The sequence below is a fragment of the Pelophylax lessonae genome (genome assembly GCF_965119305.1).
Source record: "Pelophylax lessonae genome assembly, contig: HAP1_SCAFFOLD_341, whole genome shotgun sequence".
NCBI lineage: Eukaryota > Metazoa > Chordata > Amphibia > Anura > Ranidae > Pelophylax > Pelophylax lessonae.
Genome location: NW_028120003.1, coordinates 46,092 through 62,950, shown reverse-complemented (window position 1 = coordinate 62,950; position 16,859 = coordinate 46,092). Strand labels below are relative to the sequence as shown.

At 48.1% G+C, this 16,859-nt stretch overlaps 1 protein-coding gene across 1 annotated transcript in view; it reads left to right on the top strand.

Annotated features, from left to right (window-relative positions):
• Positions 1-439: 439 nt before the first annotated feature.
• Positions 440-16,859, top strand: part of LOC309543755 (uncharacterized protein) — a 38,045-nt gene continuing 21,625 nt past the window's right edge. Inside the window, 7 exon segments of the mRNA XM_082276195.1 lie at positions 440-462; positions 1,470-1,597; positions 1,684-1,807; positions 1,924-2,021; positions 2,744-2,885; positions 4,280-4,464; positions 4,678-5,639. Of these exon segments, the coding sequence (XP_082132321.1) occupies positions 1,723-1,807; positions 1,924-2,021; positions 2,744-2,885; positions 4,280-4,464; positions 4,678-5,639 (1,472 nt within the window). The 5' untranslated portion in view covers positions 440-462; positions 1,470-1,597; positions 1,684-1,722.

Genomic DNA, 16,859 nt, shown 5'->3' with positions numbered 1-16,859 from the left:
ACCTCCTCTTCTCCATCTTTCTCCAAAAAAAAAAAAAAAAAAACCCCACCAGGTGTCCACCTCACCAAGTGAAGGAAGGGAAACTGTTGTTTCTCTATATATCTTATGCATACAATTCCCTGCGCTTTCTGTCAGTCTCCCTCCTAGACTCGGCTTCCTCCTCCGACCGCTGTTCCAGCAGGAGCTCCGCCTCTTCATACACACTCAGGGAGGAGAGAAAGGGGAAGGATATACAGTACATACACACACAGCACAAGGCCATGTTCACACTACCAGACGGTTCTCAGGGCTGCAGTTCCTCTGAGCTCCACAAGGTGGTGATCTCACCTCTACCCAGACAGGAAGTTTCTATGGAATACAGACAGGAAGTCTCTATGGAATACAGACAGGAAGTGGTGTTAGGTAAAGAGGACGTTCCATAGAACGTAGAGGGAGACACTGCAGGATCTGGCGGCAGAAGAGGTAATAAGTAGATTAACCCCTTCAAGGGGATCAGTTGATGATTAATATATCTTTCTTCCAAAGCTGACCACACATGGATGGAAATGTGAGCGATCCCTGCTGAACCAGCTGAATTTCCATGTATCTATGGTCACCTCCCCTCCCCCTCATCTCCTTCATTATGTAAGTCATGCTGAGATAATCTCCCATTGGCTGAGCAATATTCTCATTTGTCTCTGAGCTCCTTCTTGCTATGCCTCGTCCTGCCTGTTGTTTCCTTGGATTGATTTTCTGTGTAGTGACCCCGGCTTCATCTCTTGGATGCGTTCGTCTGTTGCTTGTCCTGACCTTTATCCTGATTTCTGGATCTCCGCCTCGTCCCTCCTCCATATCCTCTTACACAGCTTTTCTCCACCCCTGCAGTGACCCTGGGGGGTGGAAACGTGGCACCAACACGCAGCAAAATCCATCCCCACCATTAGAAGCTCTGGAGAAAATTGTCTGCTATTTACACTCCATTCCTCCGCACGTCACCTGCTCACATGAGAGATGACTTTCACACATTCCTGACATATTTCTGTATGGTAAAGGTCAAAGTTCACTCTTCATTTTAGGAGAAGTGGGAGGCACCCGGGAACAATGATTTGGTTAGCACAGGATCCTCATATAGAGGTCCCCTCAAATCTCCCCAACTAAATGTCCCTCCATTCAGAGTCTATATGTCCGATGACATCACACTGACCTCACAGCTCCTCCCCCCAATGTCCATCCATCTGGCTTTTTTTTCTCATGCTCTTAGGATGTGGGCGGATCCTTGGCATCCTCATTAGCAAAGTGGGTCTGTTGGTCCTGCGTTGTATGTAATGATGTCAGAATGCCTGCAACAAGCTTTTACCCTGCGCAGTGTGGGGGTCCTGTGGGGGTAAATTATGCCTCATTCTGAGGTGGGGCTTTAATCAAATGGAAACCTGAATGGTGAGGTGAGGAGGATTCTGGGAGTTTCATTTGATTTTACTATTTGTGTTCAGATCTAGAGTTTTCCTCCTGTGAAGTCTGGAGATCATATGACCATCACATTGCCTCCACCTCCCTCCCTGATAGAATAGAGAAATACAAAGAAGATTCTAGAAGTCACCAGAGAGATCATGGAGGAGAGGTGAGCGGTGCTGGGAATTCTGGGACATTATCCAGTAACAGACAAGGGATGTGTCTGGATGGTGACTGTATCATTGTGTGTGTCAGGTTCCTATAAGGTGTCAGGATGTCACTGTCTATTTCTCCATGGAGGAGTGGGAGTATTTAGAAGGACACAAGGATCTCTACAAGGAAGTCATGATGGAGAATCAGCCGCCCCTCACATCACCGGGTAAGAGGAGACTTTATTGTAAAGGAGAGAGCAGTACGGAGGCTCCACCTAGATCCCCCATCATCTGATAAACACATAGAAACAATGTATTCAGTAAGTGTGTGTGTTTCCTACAGATGGATCCAGTAATGGGAACCCACCAGAGAGAAGTCCCCGTCCTCTGTATTCCCGGGATTCCACACAGGAAGATCACACCATCCCCCACCATCATCAGGTAGATGAGGAACAATCACTGATAGTATCATTAGGATCTGTACATTATCTGCATTGTTACCATTGATGTCATTTTTATTATATATTCAGAGTGGAAACCTGAGAGATTCTAAAGTTGGGGTTAAAGAAGAGATAAAAGAGGAGGATGATGAGGATGGGGTGATGGAGGAGTCAGAGTTTCTAAAAGAACACAAAGATCTGTACCAGGACACCATGGTGGAGTCATCCAGCTACAGAAAGCCACCAGAGAGATGTCCCCGTCCTCTGTATTCCCGGGATTCCACACAGGAAGGTCACACCATCCCCCACCATCATCAGGTAGATGATTGTCAATTATTGGTAATTCTGATTTATATACAGCATGTTTGTTACAATGAATGTTTTATTATATATTCAGAGTGGAAACCTTGGGGAGGATAATATTGTTGTTAAAGAAGAGTATAAAGAGGAGGATGAGGAGTATGGAGTGATGGTGGAGTTTTCAGAAGGACACAAGGATATGATGGAGCCACCTAATACCAGGAACCCACCAGAGAGATGTCCCCGTCCTCTGTATTCCCGGGATTCCACACAGGAAGGTCACACCATCCCTCACTGTTACAAGGTTGGTGAGACAGAGATTATAAAACACAGACTCATGGAGACAATGTGTGGATTTTTATGTGATGTCACAATAATAATCTTATATTTTACAGATGATATTCTTTCATTTTCTTGGTTTAGAGTGGAGATCCAATCGATATAGAATTTGAGGTTAAAGCAGAAGAAGAAGAGAGGTATGTGAGGGATGATCAGCAGTCTATGGAGGAGGATGGAATAACGGGGACATTTATAGAGGAGGACACTCCTACAGAGATCAGCACAGGTGGGTCATTAACACTAAATACATTCCTCCACCCATACTGCTCACTGATTGGTCCAGAGTAGGGGGGGGGGGGCTGGGTGATATCAGCCTGTAATCCCCTGGTCACTTTCCTGTGCTGTGTTTCCCATCCTGTATTTCTCTCGGATAATCTTCCTTCTCTGTGCTGCAGACACATTTTATGTCTCTAGACTGGATTTATGAAGATTCTGGGGTTCAGCTGGTAGCAAAATGTTGATTTTCACCATAGACGTTGCTCAGCCTAGACCCCTGGGTCTTCTGCCCCATGCCCAGGTCTAGCAAGATCTCTGACAGAACAATCCTCCCGGGGTTACTTGCTCTGTTATTTGCTGGCTGTGTTGGGTGGAGGGATATGTCTGTATAGTCTCACACCCAAGTCACTGAGTTCCTTTCTTTTTTTTTTTTGAGCCGTGTATATTCTATCTATACAATGCACACACTGTTACACACAAAAACTTGAATAAAAGACATGAAAAGACACGCACACTGGTGAACAGTCGCAAACAGTTTTACAATCCACAGTAAACATGAATGAGCCACAAATCCACCCTTCTCTTGTCACGGAGAATAAGCTGACAGTGCGCCACTCTGCAATTCCAGGTGTACTCTCACCTCTTCAGATGGACCCCATTGCTCCATACCAAGAGGACACACCCAGCATGAAATGACACACCTTCAGGTACATGTAGGCGGAGCCTCCTCTTTAGGTAGCCAGCTCCTGCTACTAGAGATAAAGAGACTCCATAGTGCTCACTGTTATATTTATTACATGGATAAGAAAAGCACTCACAAGGTTAAAAAAGCAATCCAGTATTGAATACACCCAATCACTGCAGATTCCCCAAGCATCAGTCTCAGTGTAACTTGAGGGCACTCCGCCTAACGTGATGATGTCCTCAAACCACTCCCATCTGATGCGTTGCATCCTGATTGGACTTCCCCAAAGATATATATGGTCTTCAGGATCAGTCCAATCTCCATCGTGGTTGTTCTCCCCCATCCTCACTCTCTGACCTCTGGTGGGGCTCAGCCCCGCTGTTATTCATGACTAAATCATGGACTAAATAAGGAAGTGCGGGACTTTTTATGTTGGGAAGATGGCAATGAGTGATAGAGGGGGAGGGGGACACTCGTCCTATAATCCCCTCATCACTGTCACTTCTATAAAAGACAGTTCTCATTGTTTCCTCACTCTCTGACTAAGGTCCATGAATAAAGAAATGAACTGGTAGGAGATCAGAGGACCCATTTACTAGTTACCTTGAGGGGGGAATTGTAAGATCCTCAGAGACAAAGCTGTCTGATGTGGGTGGAGTCCTGGTTTAGGGGAACCAATCTGCTCATGTCTAGTAATAATCTTTATATTTCTATTTTAGTAGATGGATGGGAGATGAGGAAAACCTCAGAGGATTGTCTCACTTTGTCTCCAGACTGTAAAGTAGAAGATGAGGACATCACACAGTATAGTCCAGGAGAAAACCCGGCTACCTCAAATGTCCACCCGGCACCACACAGTGTAGATGGACCATCGTATTCCTCTTATCCTGAGGAACCTCAGACTGTGAGGGACATTGCCAGACCATCGTATTCCTCTTTTCCTGAGGAACCTCAGACTGTGAGGGACAGTGCGGGACCATCGTATTCCTCTTTTCCTGAGAAACCCAAGACTGTGAGGGAGGGTGCCGGGCCATTGTATTCCTCTTTTCCTGAGGAACCTCAGACTGTGAGGGACAGTGCCGGGCCATCGTATTCCTCTTTTCCTGAGGAACCTCAGACTGTGAGGGACGGTGCCGTCCTTACAACAGATAAGAGGTTCTCCTGTGCTGAGTGCGGGAAGTGTTTCAGTTTTAAATCCAATCTTCATGTGCATAAAAGATCTCACACTGGTGAGAAGCCGTATTCCTGTCCTGAGTGCGGGAAATGTTTTGCACAGAAGTCCGATCTTTCCAGACATCAGAGATTTCACACGGGGGAGAAGCCATATTCCTGTCTTGAGTGCGGGAAATGTTTTACACAGAAGTCTAGTCTTCACAATCATCAGAGCTCACACACTGGTGAGAAGCTTTATTCTTGTCCTGAGTGTGGAAAATGTTTTTCACATAAGTCATATGTTTCCACACATCAGAGATTGCACACGGGGGAAAAGCCATATTATTGTTCTGAGTGCGGGAAATGTTTTTCATGCAAGTCACATCTTTCCACACATCAGAGATCGCACGCGGGAGAGAAGCCGTATTCCTGTCCTGAGTGCGGGAAATGTTTTTCACAGAAGTCCACTCTTTACAGTCATCAGAGATCTCACACTGGCGATAAGTCTTATTCCTGTCCTGAGTGCGGGAAATGTTTTTCACAGAAGTCCCATCTTTCCACACATCAGAGATCACACACTGGTGAGAAGCCGTATTCCTGTCCTGAGTGCGGGAAATGTTTTTCAAAGAAGTACACTCTTTACAGACATCAGAGATCTCACACTGGTGAGAAGCCGTATTCCTGTCCTGAGTGCGGGAAATGTTTTTCACAGAAGTCCTATCTTTCCACACATCAGAGATTCCACACTGGTGAGAAGCCATATTCCTGTCCCGAGTGCGGGAAATGTTTTTCAGAGAAGTCCAATCTTTCCAAGCATCAGAGATTGCACACTGGTGAGAAGCCATATTCCTGTCCTGAGTGCGGGAAATGTTTTTCAGAGAAGTCCAATCTTTCCAAGCATCAGAGATCTCACACGGGGGAGAAGCCGTATTCCTGTCCTGAGTGAGGGAAATGTTCCTCACTGAAGTCCTGTCTTCCTGTTCATCAGGGGTCCCACACAACCCTGGAGGTGTATTAGTGCCTTGAGTGCGGGAAATGTCTTCTATATGAATGTTGGTGGACATATGGGGAAGAAGCACACCCTGATATACACGTCAGATATACTCCATGGCTGATCTTCATCATGTAAGAAACACTTCATAAGGAGATCAGAGATCACCAAAGACATGGATGAAGTGTTGTCTCGTGTTGGCAATTGATAGCAGGAGAAAAATAAAAATGGAGTCCTTACCTTTCATTGGCTGAGTACATTTTGTGCGGGAAGATTTCACAAACACTTACAGATCTGGTTGTTATAAATGTGCTGATGAAATGTGACCCGCATTCCCCCAGTCATGGTGAATTGGGATTTCCTATAAAGGTCAATTCCATCTGGTGGCCATAATGTGCTTTCCTGACAGATGTCAATGGCAGCATACGTTTGGGTAGCCCCGCCCTCGTTCCTCCCCCATGAGACCCCACCCCATAAATGTTCAGGATAAGCCAATGGCTGCGTTCCTTTTTTGTCCTCCTCACTTATAGCAGTGGTTCTCAAATCCGGTCCTCGGGACCCACCAACAGGCCAGGTTTGCAAGATAACTAAATTACATCACAGGTGATCTCATTTGCTTCTCAGTGATTGCAGTATTCTAGTCTGCATCCCCCAAGGTAATACTTAAAATCTGGCCTGTTAGTGGGTCCCGAGGACCGGATTTGAGAACCACTGACTTATAGGACCATTTTTGTATGAAGTTTTCCTACCTATTGGAAGCATTGGTGGGCGGGTCTGGTGCTGGGCAGCTGTGCGGGATGTCAGGAGCTTCCTTTGGTATCCAGAAGTCTTCCAGGATGTCCCGAGTGGTTATTGAGTCCCCAGCTATCAGCAGGGTGGTGTTATGGCACACATATGTAGAGGATCCATGCCTGGAGAGTGGGCCCTGCCATCGGCGGCCATTTGCATTGGCTGGGAGCCCAGCTGTTAGCGGGTGGCCATTAAGTGTTAGACACGTGAAATCCGTTTCGGTGCAAAAACAAATTCCAACAAATTTTTGGTTATTCCTAGATTCGGATGTATCCAAATCTCCAAATGAAATTGTAATGAATTTTGTTGAAATCTGTTAAAATTGGTTTTGTTTATTTGTTTTCTAACGAAATTCCAACTTTTCAGAATGATTCAAATTCGGATCAGACAAAAAAACGATCAACCATACCAGGCCACAAGTCCTCAACATGGGGGGGGTGGGTGCTTTGGGTAAGCTATGCCCCCCCACCCCGAAGCACCTTGTCCCCATGTTGATGGAGACAAGGGCATCTTCCCCACAACCGTGGCCTGTGCTTGTGGGGGTCTGCAGGTGCAGGCAGGGGGCTTGTCATAATATGAAAGCCTCTTTTACCAAGGGGGCCCCCAGATCCCGCCCCCCCCCCCCATGTGAATGAGTATCGGGAACATTTTACCCGTACCTATTCACCAAAAATTGTCAAAAAGTAATAAAAACACACACAAATTTTGAAAAATCCTTTATTTAAAAAAACCTACTGCAGGCTCCTCCTCCATACATAGGAAAAGGGCGGGGTCATCTGTCTACATCACCTGGAGGCACTGCCCCTTCTGGCCTCATGGATCGGTGCATGCTGGGTCCCTGACGTCAGAAAGGGCGGTGCCACCAGGTGATGTAGACAGGTGGCCCCGCCCCTTACCTTTATAAAATATGTGAAACGGGGAGCCTGCAGTAGGCAGAGGGTCTCCATGATGGCGAGAGCTTCTCTATTTATTTATTTTTCCGGGTGCGGCGGGCTTTGTGATTGATGACGGATCTACATCGGGGGACGCTGGTTTTTATTTTATAATAAAGGATTTTTCAAAAATTGTGTGTGTGTTTTTATTACTTTTTGACACTTTTTTGGTGAATAGGTACAGGTACTATGGTCCTGATACTCATTCACATGGGGGGGGGGTCCCTTGGTAAAAGGGGCTTTCAGAAAACGACAAGCCCCCTGCCTGCAGACCACCACAAGCACAGGCCACGGTTGTGGGGAAGAGGCCCTTGTCCCCATCAACAAAATGGTATGGGGTCTGGTATGGGTTAGGAGGGGGGGTCTTGCTCTTCCCCCCTTTTCTGACTTGCCGAACTGCATGCTCAGGTAAAGGTCTGATATTTATTTTGGGGGACCCCACGTCAATTATTTTTTTTTTACATTTTGGCATGGTCCTGGTATAGCCTGGGGGGCGGGGGGAGACCCCTTGTCATTTTTTTAAACATTTTCTATTGCCGGGCAATGTCGGCATTCTTTTCTTTCCATTCATCTGTCATTGGGGAAGCCCACTGACGGCTGATGAGTCGTCGGTTGGTAAGGATGCGGGCGGCCGGCTTCCCAGCCCCCTGCTTAACAACCAGCTATTTCTTCACTCAGAATTCCAATCAGTCGATTGTTTCTCGACCAATCGGAATTCTGATCGTTCTGATAAATTCTTTAGATTAATAAACTAAACAAATTTTAGCGAAAAGGAAAATAAATTTAACAAAAACTAAACAAATTCCAAAACCAAACTAAAAGAATTCCAAATTCCAGAATGAAATGAAATTAGTAACATAATGAATCTATCCGAAACGAAACAAATGTTTCCATTCTGCACATGTCTCCTAAGCGTGCCCAACCCAGATATAGCAGTTGTGTTCCTGCCTCTGGGATCCGGGTCGCCCTGCGGATGCTTCGATTGCCCTGTGGAAGAGGTCCGGGACACGTGAGTATGTTTGGCTTGAGGTCAGCAGAAGGGAGCAGACGCCATGCGGGCTGCTAGGGAGTAACCAAAAGGAAAACCTATGGAGAGGACTCTGCTCTCTGGGTGATCGATGTGCATTGCAGCATCTTATCAAAGTTTGGTGCAGTCGCCTACCTTTGTCTTCTTTTCTGTCCTGAGGAGAGAACTGTTTGTTGAAGCAAGGTTTGCTTTCTGCGTAGCGGTACCCCTGCAGGAGCCGCTTGGATATTGGTGTACCCGGGCCTCCCACTGATTACTCCACAGCCAGATACAGGGTATTTTCACACAGCCAGGTGCACACACTCTTCCGCTCGTTGTCTCCAATGACCAGTCTAGGGGATGTGTTTTTATGTTTTATTTGGAGAACTTGGATAGGAGAAGAAAAACCAGAGCCAACATGAGAGTTCCAACATCCTATCTGATCAGAGAAATGGGAACCTACAGATGTTCACAAGGAACCACTGTCATATGTGTGGACTTTAAGGGCACAGCATGAGACAGATAACAACTACATGGATTTATCCTAAAATAACATTTATTGATTTATCTAAAACCAGATCTCAATAAAATGAGGAAACTGACCCCAAACTGAGCTCAGCTCGTACACAGGAGATCAATGTCTCCTACTAATTTCACTCATGTACATCATACATATATAAGGATAAGTTGGTATATATCATAAGGTTCGTGTAGGTATAGATATTTCCTCTCTTCACTTAGATGTAACATTTAGTGACGGCCATGTACTTTTTTACTGAATATATCTTATTACTGTCTCCAGACCTAAACCCTATTGAGCATCTGTGGGGGATCCTCACGGAAGGTGGAGGAGCGCAAGGTCTCTAACATCCACCAGCTTTGTGATGTCATCATGGAGAAGTGGAAGAGGACTCCAGTGGCAACCTGTGAAGCTCTGGTGAACTCCATGCCCAAGGGGGTTAAGGCAGTGCTGGAAAATAATGGTGGCCACACAAAATATTGACACTTTGGGCCCAATTTGGACATTGTCACTTAGGGGTGTACTCACTTTTGTTGCCTGTGGTTTAGACATTAATGGCTGTGTGTTGAGTTATTTTGAGGGGACAGCAAATTTACACTGTTATACAAGCTGTACACTCACTACTTTACATTGTAGCAAAGTGTCATTTCTTCAGTGTTGTCACATGAAAAGATAGAATAAAATATTTACATAAATGTGAGGGATGTACTTACTTTTGTGAGATACATATGTCTTGGATGGGATGCGGATAAAGCAGACTCATGGCGAGGATTCCATCAATTCAATTTTTAGGGCTCTGTTGGATCAGCTAACTTGGAGGCAGAGGAGGGATCAGATAGACCCTGGATTTCTCCATAAAGAGTATCTGTCCCTGACAAAGCTATCACAAGGGATGTTCCTTGTGGTAGCAAAAATGTAAAGGTATGTGATGTATGGCCATCCATGTGAGGTATCGCCATCCATGTGAGGTAGTGGTGCACTGAATTTTCGGCAACCAAAATTTTCGGCTGAAAATGGGCCTATTCCATTTCGGGCGAAAATGGGTTAAAGATGCCGAAATTAATGATGGCCGCCGCGGGCGCAGCGCAGGTTTCTAAAGTCCTGCCTCTGGCTAGTGGCTCGCCTCCCGGTGATGTCACTACTATGACTGTGTGTATGAATGAACTAACACACCGGCCGGGCGGGCGAGCGGCCGCTAATACCTATAACTAAGTGAGCCCTTCACTTCCCTATCAGGCGGGTATCTCCGCTGACAGGGAAGTGAAGGGCTCACTTAGTTATAGCTTTTAGTGTGTTAGGTGCGTTAGTTCATTAATACACATAGTCGTAGTAGTGACATCACCGGGAGGTGGGCCGCCGGCCAAAGGTGGGACTTTTGAAAGGAAGGACACAGGAGGAGCGGAGAGTTTGCCTGCCTGTGGCATGGAGGTGCCGACAAGTAAGGAGATTGCCATCATTGAGGGGGGGGGGGGGCTGAGGCAGGGTTACCAATGATATTTGTATTGTGCAGCATGAGGGGGTTAATGTATTGCCACTGCTGGTCACTGATGCATTAGTGACCGACCAGTGGCAGTTAATTACCACTGGTTGCACTAATGCAGCACAAAGGGGTTAATTAACTGTCACCGGCTTCAGTGACCAGCAGTGGCAATACCTCAACCCCCTCATGCTGCATAATACAAATACCATTGGTAATTAAATTAACCACTTGCCAACCCGTCACTGTACATATACTGCGACAGGGTGGCAGCTACAGGTGTACGTCGCTGCCTGTTTCTGGTGTATGCCCCTCTTCTATCTATTTTTTAATAATTTGGGGGGGGGGGGGAAGTCATTTTCGGTTTTTGGCCAAGGGCATCCTGCATTTTCTGTTTCGGCCTGGAATTTTCATTTCTGTGCATCCCTAATGTGTGGTATCGCCATCCATGTGAGGTATCGCCGTCCATGTGAGGTATCGCCGTCCATGTGAGGTATCGCCGTCCATGTGAGGTATCGCCATCCATGTGAGGTATCGCCATCCATGTGAGGTATCGCCGTCCATGTGAGGTATCGCCATGAACATCAGTGTGAGAGAAGAATTCTACCAGCAGAGATCACATTTACCGATAAGCTGTAAACCTAGAAAGGCTTTTATAAGGGACACCTATGGATAATTTTAGGCTCCGTAGTTTGTCACAGGCGTGTGCAATTTTTATTCTTCACATTTTTGGTATAAATTTACTTGCCACAACATTATATTTTATATCTTACCGATAAAATGGGTATTCTATTGTATTCATGTGCATTCAAATTTGTGTATTATTTCCTGAAAATTTGATGTGGCAAAAAAATCCCCAATTTATTCCCCAGGGTCTCTGCTTTTGGAATATATTTCATGTTTGGGGGTTCTAAGCAGGGGAGGCAGCCTTAGGTCTGGGGGGCAAGTCCAGTCGAGTGGCCCATTGAACCACCGAATCGGCTCCCCATCCATCTGCACCACATTTCCCTCACAGAGAGATAGAGAGAGACTGCTCCACATTGCCCACACAGAGAGAGAGAGAGAGAGACAACCCCACATTGCCCGCAGAGAGAGAGAGACAACCCCACATTGCCTGCACAAAGAGAGAGACAGCTCCACATTGCCTGCACAGAGAGAGAGACCGCTCCATATCATCTGCACAGAGAGAGAGAGAGCGCGAGAGAGACTGATCCACATTGCATGCATAGAGAGAAAAATCGCTCCACATTGCCTGCACAGCAAGGGAGAGACTGCTCCACATTGCCTTCACAGAGAGAAAGAGACTGCTCCACTTTGCCTGCACAGATAGAGACCGCTCCACCTTGCTTGAACAGATAGAGAGAGAGAGACCACTCCACATTGCCGGCACAGGGAGAGGGACCGCTCCACATTGCAGTTTCTCTGTGGAGCAGTCTGTCTCTCTGTGCAGGCAGTGTGGAGCAGTCTCTCTCTCTCTCTCTCTCTCTCTCTGTGTGGGCAGAGTGGAGCGGTCACTCTCTGTGCGGGCAGGGTGGAGCGGTCACTCTCTCTCTCTGTGTGGGCAGAGTGGAGCGGTCTCTCTCTGTGCGGGCAGAGTGGAGCGGTCACTCTCTGTGTGGGCAGGGTGGAGCGGTCACTCTCTGTGTGGGCAGGGTGGAGCGGTCACTCTCTGTGCGGGCAGGGTGGAGCGGTCACTCTCTCTCTCTGTGCGGGCAGAGTGGAGCGGTCACTCTCTGTGTGGGCAGGGTGGAGCGGTCACTCTCTGTGCGGGCAGGGTGGAGCGGTCACTCTCTCTCTCTGTGTGGGCAGAGTGGAGCGGTCACTCTCTGTGCGGGCAGGGTGGAGCAGTCTCTCTCTCTCTCTCTCTCTCTGTGCGGGCAGAGTGGAGCGGTCACTCTCTGTGTGGGCAGGGTGGAGCGGTCACTCTCTGCAGGGCCGGATTAAGAGCAATATGGGCCTGGTGCTGGGGATTTTGGTGGGCCTTAAGGGTTGTGTGTCGGCGTGCGCAGGCCAAATGCTATGGAAGTCCCAGGCTTCCATAAGAGCCCTGCATCAGTGTACGAGGTGCGCCCTGAAGTGAGGTTGAAGGGCGCAGCTGTGCAGAGCTAACACAACATTACAGAAGCTGAATACCTGGCTTCCATTAGGACTGCCCGCAGTGCCCATTATTAATCCCACCACCCGGCCCAGGTGATCCATGCGGAATGCAGAACCGGTCAGGCCAGGGGAGACCTCTCCCTGTCGGCCCATTGCTTTCCATGCATGGCCTGTTCTTTTTGGGCGGCTGGGCCCAGGGTCACATCATTGGGTGGGTGTGGCCAAATTGTACATGGGGAGGGTCCTAAAGAAACATTGTTAAATAAAACCAGGAATGCATAACACACAAGCACAGGGTTAAGGTCAGGAGAGAGTAATACACAGAATGCTGGGTTCAACACAGCGTAATACACAGAGTGCTGGGTTCAGGACAGCATAATACATAGGGAGCTGGGTTCAGGACAACGTAAAACACAGAATGCTGGGTTCAGGACAGCGTAATACACAGAGTGCTGGGTTCAGGACAGCGTAATACACAGAGTGCTGGGTTCAGGGCAGCATAATACACAGAGTGCTGGGTTCAGGACAGCGTAATACACAGAGCGCTGGGTTCAGGACAGTGTAATACACAGAGCGCTGGGTTCAGGACAGCGTAATACACAGAGTGCTGGGTTCAGGACAGCGTAATACACAGAGTGCTGGGTTCAGGGCAGCGTAATACACAGAGTGCTGGGTTCAGGACAGCGTAATACACAGAGCGCTGGGTTCAGGACAGTGTAATACACAGAGCGCTGGGTTCAGGACAGCGTAATACACAGAGCGCTGGGTTCAGGACAGCGTAATACACAGAGTGCTGGGTTCAGGACAGCATAATACACACAAAATGCTGGGTTCAGGACTGCGGAATACACAGAGCACTGGGTTTAGGACAGTATAATACACAGAACGCTGGGTTCAGGACAGCGTAATACACAGAGCGCTGGGTTCAGGGCAGAGTAATATACAGAGCGCTGGGTTCAGGACAGCGTAATACACAGAGCGCTGGGTTCAGGACAGCATAATACACAGAGTGCTGGGTTCAGGACAGCGTAATACACAGAGCGCTGGGTTCAGGACAGCGTAATACACAGAGTGCTGGGTTCAGGACAGCATAATACACACAAAATGCTGGGTTCAGGACTGCGGAATACACAGAGCACTGGGTTTAGGACAGCATAATACACAGAACGCTGGGTTCAGGACAGCGTAATACACAGAGCGCTGGGTTCAGGGCAGAGTAATATACAGAGCGCTGGGTTCAGGACAGCGTAATACACAGGTTCAGTAGGAGGCTACTTGCAGGGTGCAAGGTTCAGGAGGAGGCTACGTGCATAGGGCAGGGCTATTACCCATTTTTTTTTTTTTCTTCTGTATGTAATGACTGTATACATGTAATTTTTGTGTGTGTATTATATTTTGTCAGTATATGTGTGAATATTATTTTCTGTGTGTGGGTGTGTCTGTGTAATGTCACTCACACACAGCCTGTATAAAACATATACACCTCACATCACTCACACACCAGAGAGACACTACAGGAGATGGTGAGAGACTGCAAACCAGACATGGTACAGGAGATGATCAGAGTGCAGACATGGTACAGGAGATGGTCAGAGTGCAGACATGGTACAGGAGATGATCAGAGTGCAGACATACTACAGGAGATGGTCAGAGACTGCAGACATGGTACAGGAGATGGTCAGAGAGTGCAGACATGGTACAGGAGATGGTCAGAGAGTGCAGACATGGTACAGGAGATGGTCAGAGACTGCAGACATACTACAGGAGATGGTCAGAGACTGCAGACATGGTACAGGAGATGGTCAGAGACTGCAGACATGCTACAGGAGATGGTCAGAGACTGCAGACATGGTACAGGAGATGGTCAGAGACTGCAGACATGGTACAGGAGATGATCAGAGACTGCAGACATACTACAGGAGATGGTCAGAGACTGCAGACATGGTACAGGAGATGGTCAGAGAGTGCAGACATGGTACAGGAGATGGTCAGAGACTGCAGACATGATACAGGAGATGGTCAGAGACTGCAGACATGGTACAGGAGATGGTCAGAGACTGCAGACATGGTACAGGGGATGGTCAGAGACTGCAGACATGGTACAGGGGATGGTCAAAGACTGCAGACATGGTACAGGAGATGGTCAGAGACTGCAGATATAGTACAGGAGATGGTCAGAGAGTGCAGACATGGTACAGGAGATGGTCAGAGAGTGCAGACATGGTACAGGAGATGGTCAGAGAGTGCAGACATGGTACAGAAGATGGTCAGAGAGTGCAGACATGGTACAGGAGATGGTCAGAGAGTGCAGACATAGTACAGGAGATGGTCAGAGACTGCAGATATAGTACAGGAGATGGTCAGAGAGTGCAGACATGATACAGGAGATGGTCAGAGAGTGCAGACATAGTACAGGAGATGGTCAGAGAGTGCGGACATGGTACAAGAGATGGTCAGAGAGTGCAGACATGGTACAGGAGATGGTCAGAGAGTGCGGACATGGTACAGGAGATTGTCAGAGACTGCAGACATGGTACAGGAGATCGTCAGAGACCGCAGACATGGTACAGGAGATGGTCAGAGACTGCAGACATAGTACAGGAGATTGTCAGAGAGTGCAGACATGATACAAGAGATGGTCAGAGAGTGCAGACATGGTACAGGAGATGGTCAGAGAGTGCGGACATGGTACAGGAGATTGTCAGAGACTGCAGACATGGTACAAGAGATGGTCAGAGACTGCAGACATGGTACAGGAGATGGTCAGAGACGGCAGATATAGTACAAGAGATTGTCAGAGACTGCAGACATGGTACAAGAGATCGTCAGAGACCGCAGACATGGTACAGGAGATGGTCAGAGACAGCAGACATACTATAGGAGATGGTCAGAGATTGCAGATATGGTTGATTCAAGAGATGGTCAGGGACTGAGTTTACAGCTGAACCCGGTGTAAAAGTGTATGGTATCGCAGGGCTGCTCCACTCTATTTAAACCAGCTCTGCAAGATCAAGTCAGTAAAAGTGACAGAAGACAGCAGCACATCCAATTTCCAAAATAAAAATTGTCTTACAAACAGTTCAGTAAACAGGTAATGGGTCTCTGAAGCTTCTAACCTGAACCAACAGTAAATGCTCCAAAAATAAAATAAAAACCCCATGCAGCACACACACAGCTCAAACTAGCTGAATGGAAGCTGAAATGGTTACCAGTCATTTGTTCCTGGTGTTGCTGCAGCGTCTTCTTATCAGTGTATCAGGCAATGTATAGCTCAGGGAGATAAAACATAAGGAGTGAGGGGAGAGGAGGCTGATCGGTAACCTGCACACTGCCTGAACACACAGATATCCGGAACACACTGCAGCCCACCAGAATTACATGTGACATTGCTCTAATTGCTGTCATACCTTCTTGCCTTGCATTTACATCCCTGGTGCTCCCAGTCAAATGTGGCGGGCTGGAGAGGGGCGGGGGAGGAGTGCGATACTGCCTGCTGACTGGCTGTGGATGAAAGGGAGGAGGAGCTCCACATCTAGCCTGCCCATCCCCAACATCAGAGCTCCGATTTGACAGCTCTGCTCCTCTCACTCTCACTGACACTATGCTGGACGGTCACACTGAATGTAGAGCTAGACTGCCAGTACACCGTCCCTGAATCCAGGGACATGCAGGGAGGTTCTGAAGGAGCAGCCCGCTGTCACTTGTAGCACAGAATCCGGGCTTCTGTGTTTACAAGTGACAGAAAACAGCAGTGATAATGGACCTTGCCGGCCAGGGCCTATATTATGGTGGGGGCCTGGTGCTGCAGCTCCAATAGTCCCTATGTTAATCCGGTCCTAACTTTCTGTGCGGGCAGAGAGGAGCAGTCACTCTCTGTGTGGGCAGAGTGGAGCGGCCACTCTATGTGCGGGCAGAGTGGAGCGGTCACTCTCTGTGTGGGCAGAGTGGAGCGGTCACTCTCTGTGTGGGCAGAGTGGAGCGGTCACTCTATGTGCGGGCAGAGTGGAGCGGTCACTCTCTGTGCGGGCAGAGTGGAGCGGTCACTCTATGTGCGGGCAGAGTGGAGTGGTCACTCTCTGTGCGGGCAGAGGGGAGCGGTCACTCTCTGTGCGGGCAGAGTGGAGTGGTCACTCTCTGTGCGGGCAGAGGGGAGCGGTCACTCTCTGTGCGGGCAGAGTGGAGTGGCCACTCTATGTGCAGGCAGAGTGGAGCGGTCACTCTATGTGCGGGCAGAGTGGAGCGGTCACTCTCTGTGTGGGCAGAGTGGAGCAGTCACTCTCTGTGCGGGCAGAGTGGAGCGGTCACTCTATGTGCGGGCAGAGTGGAGTGGTCACT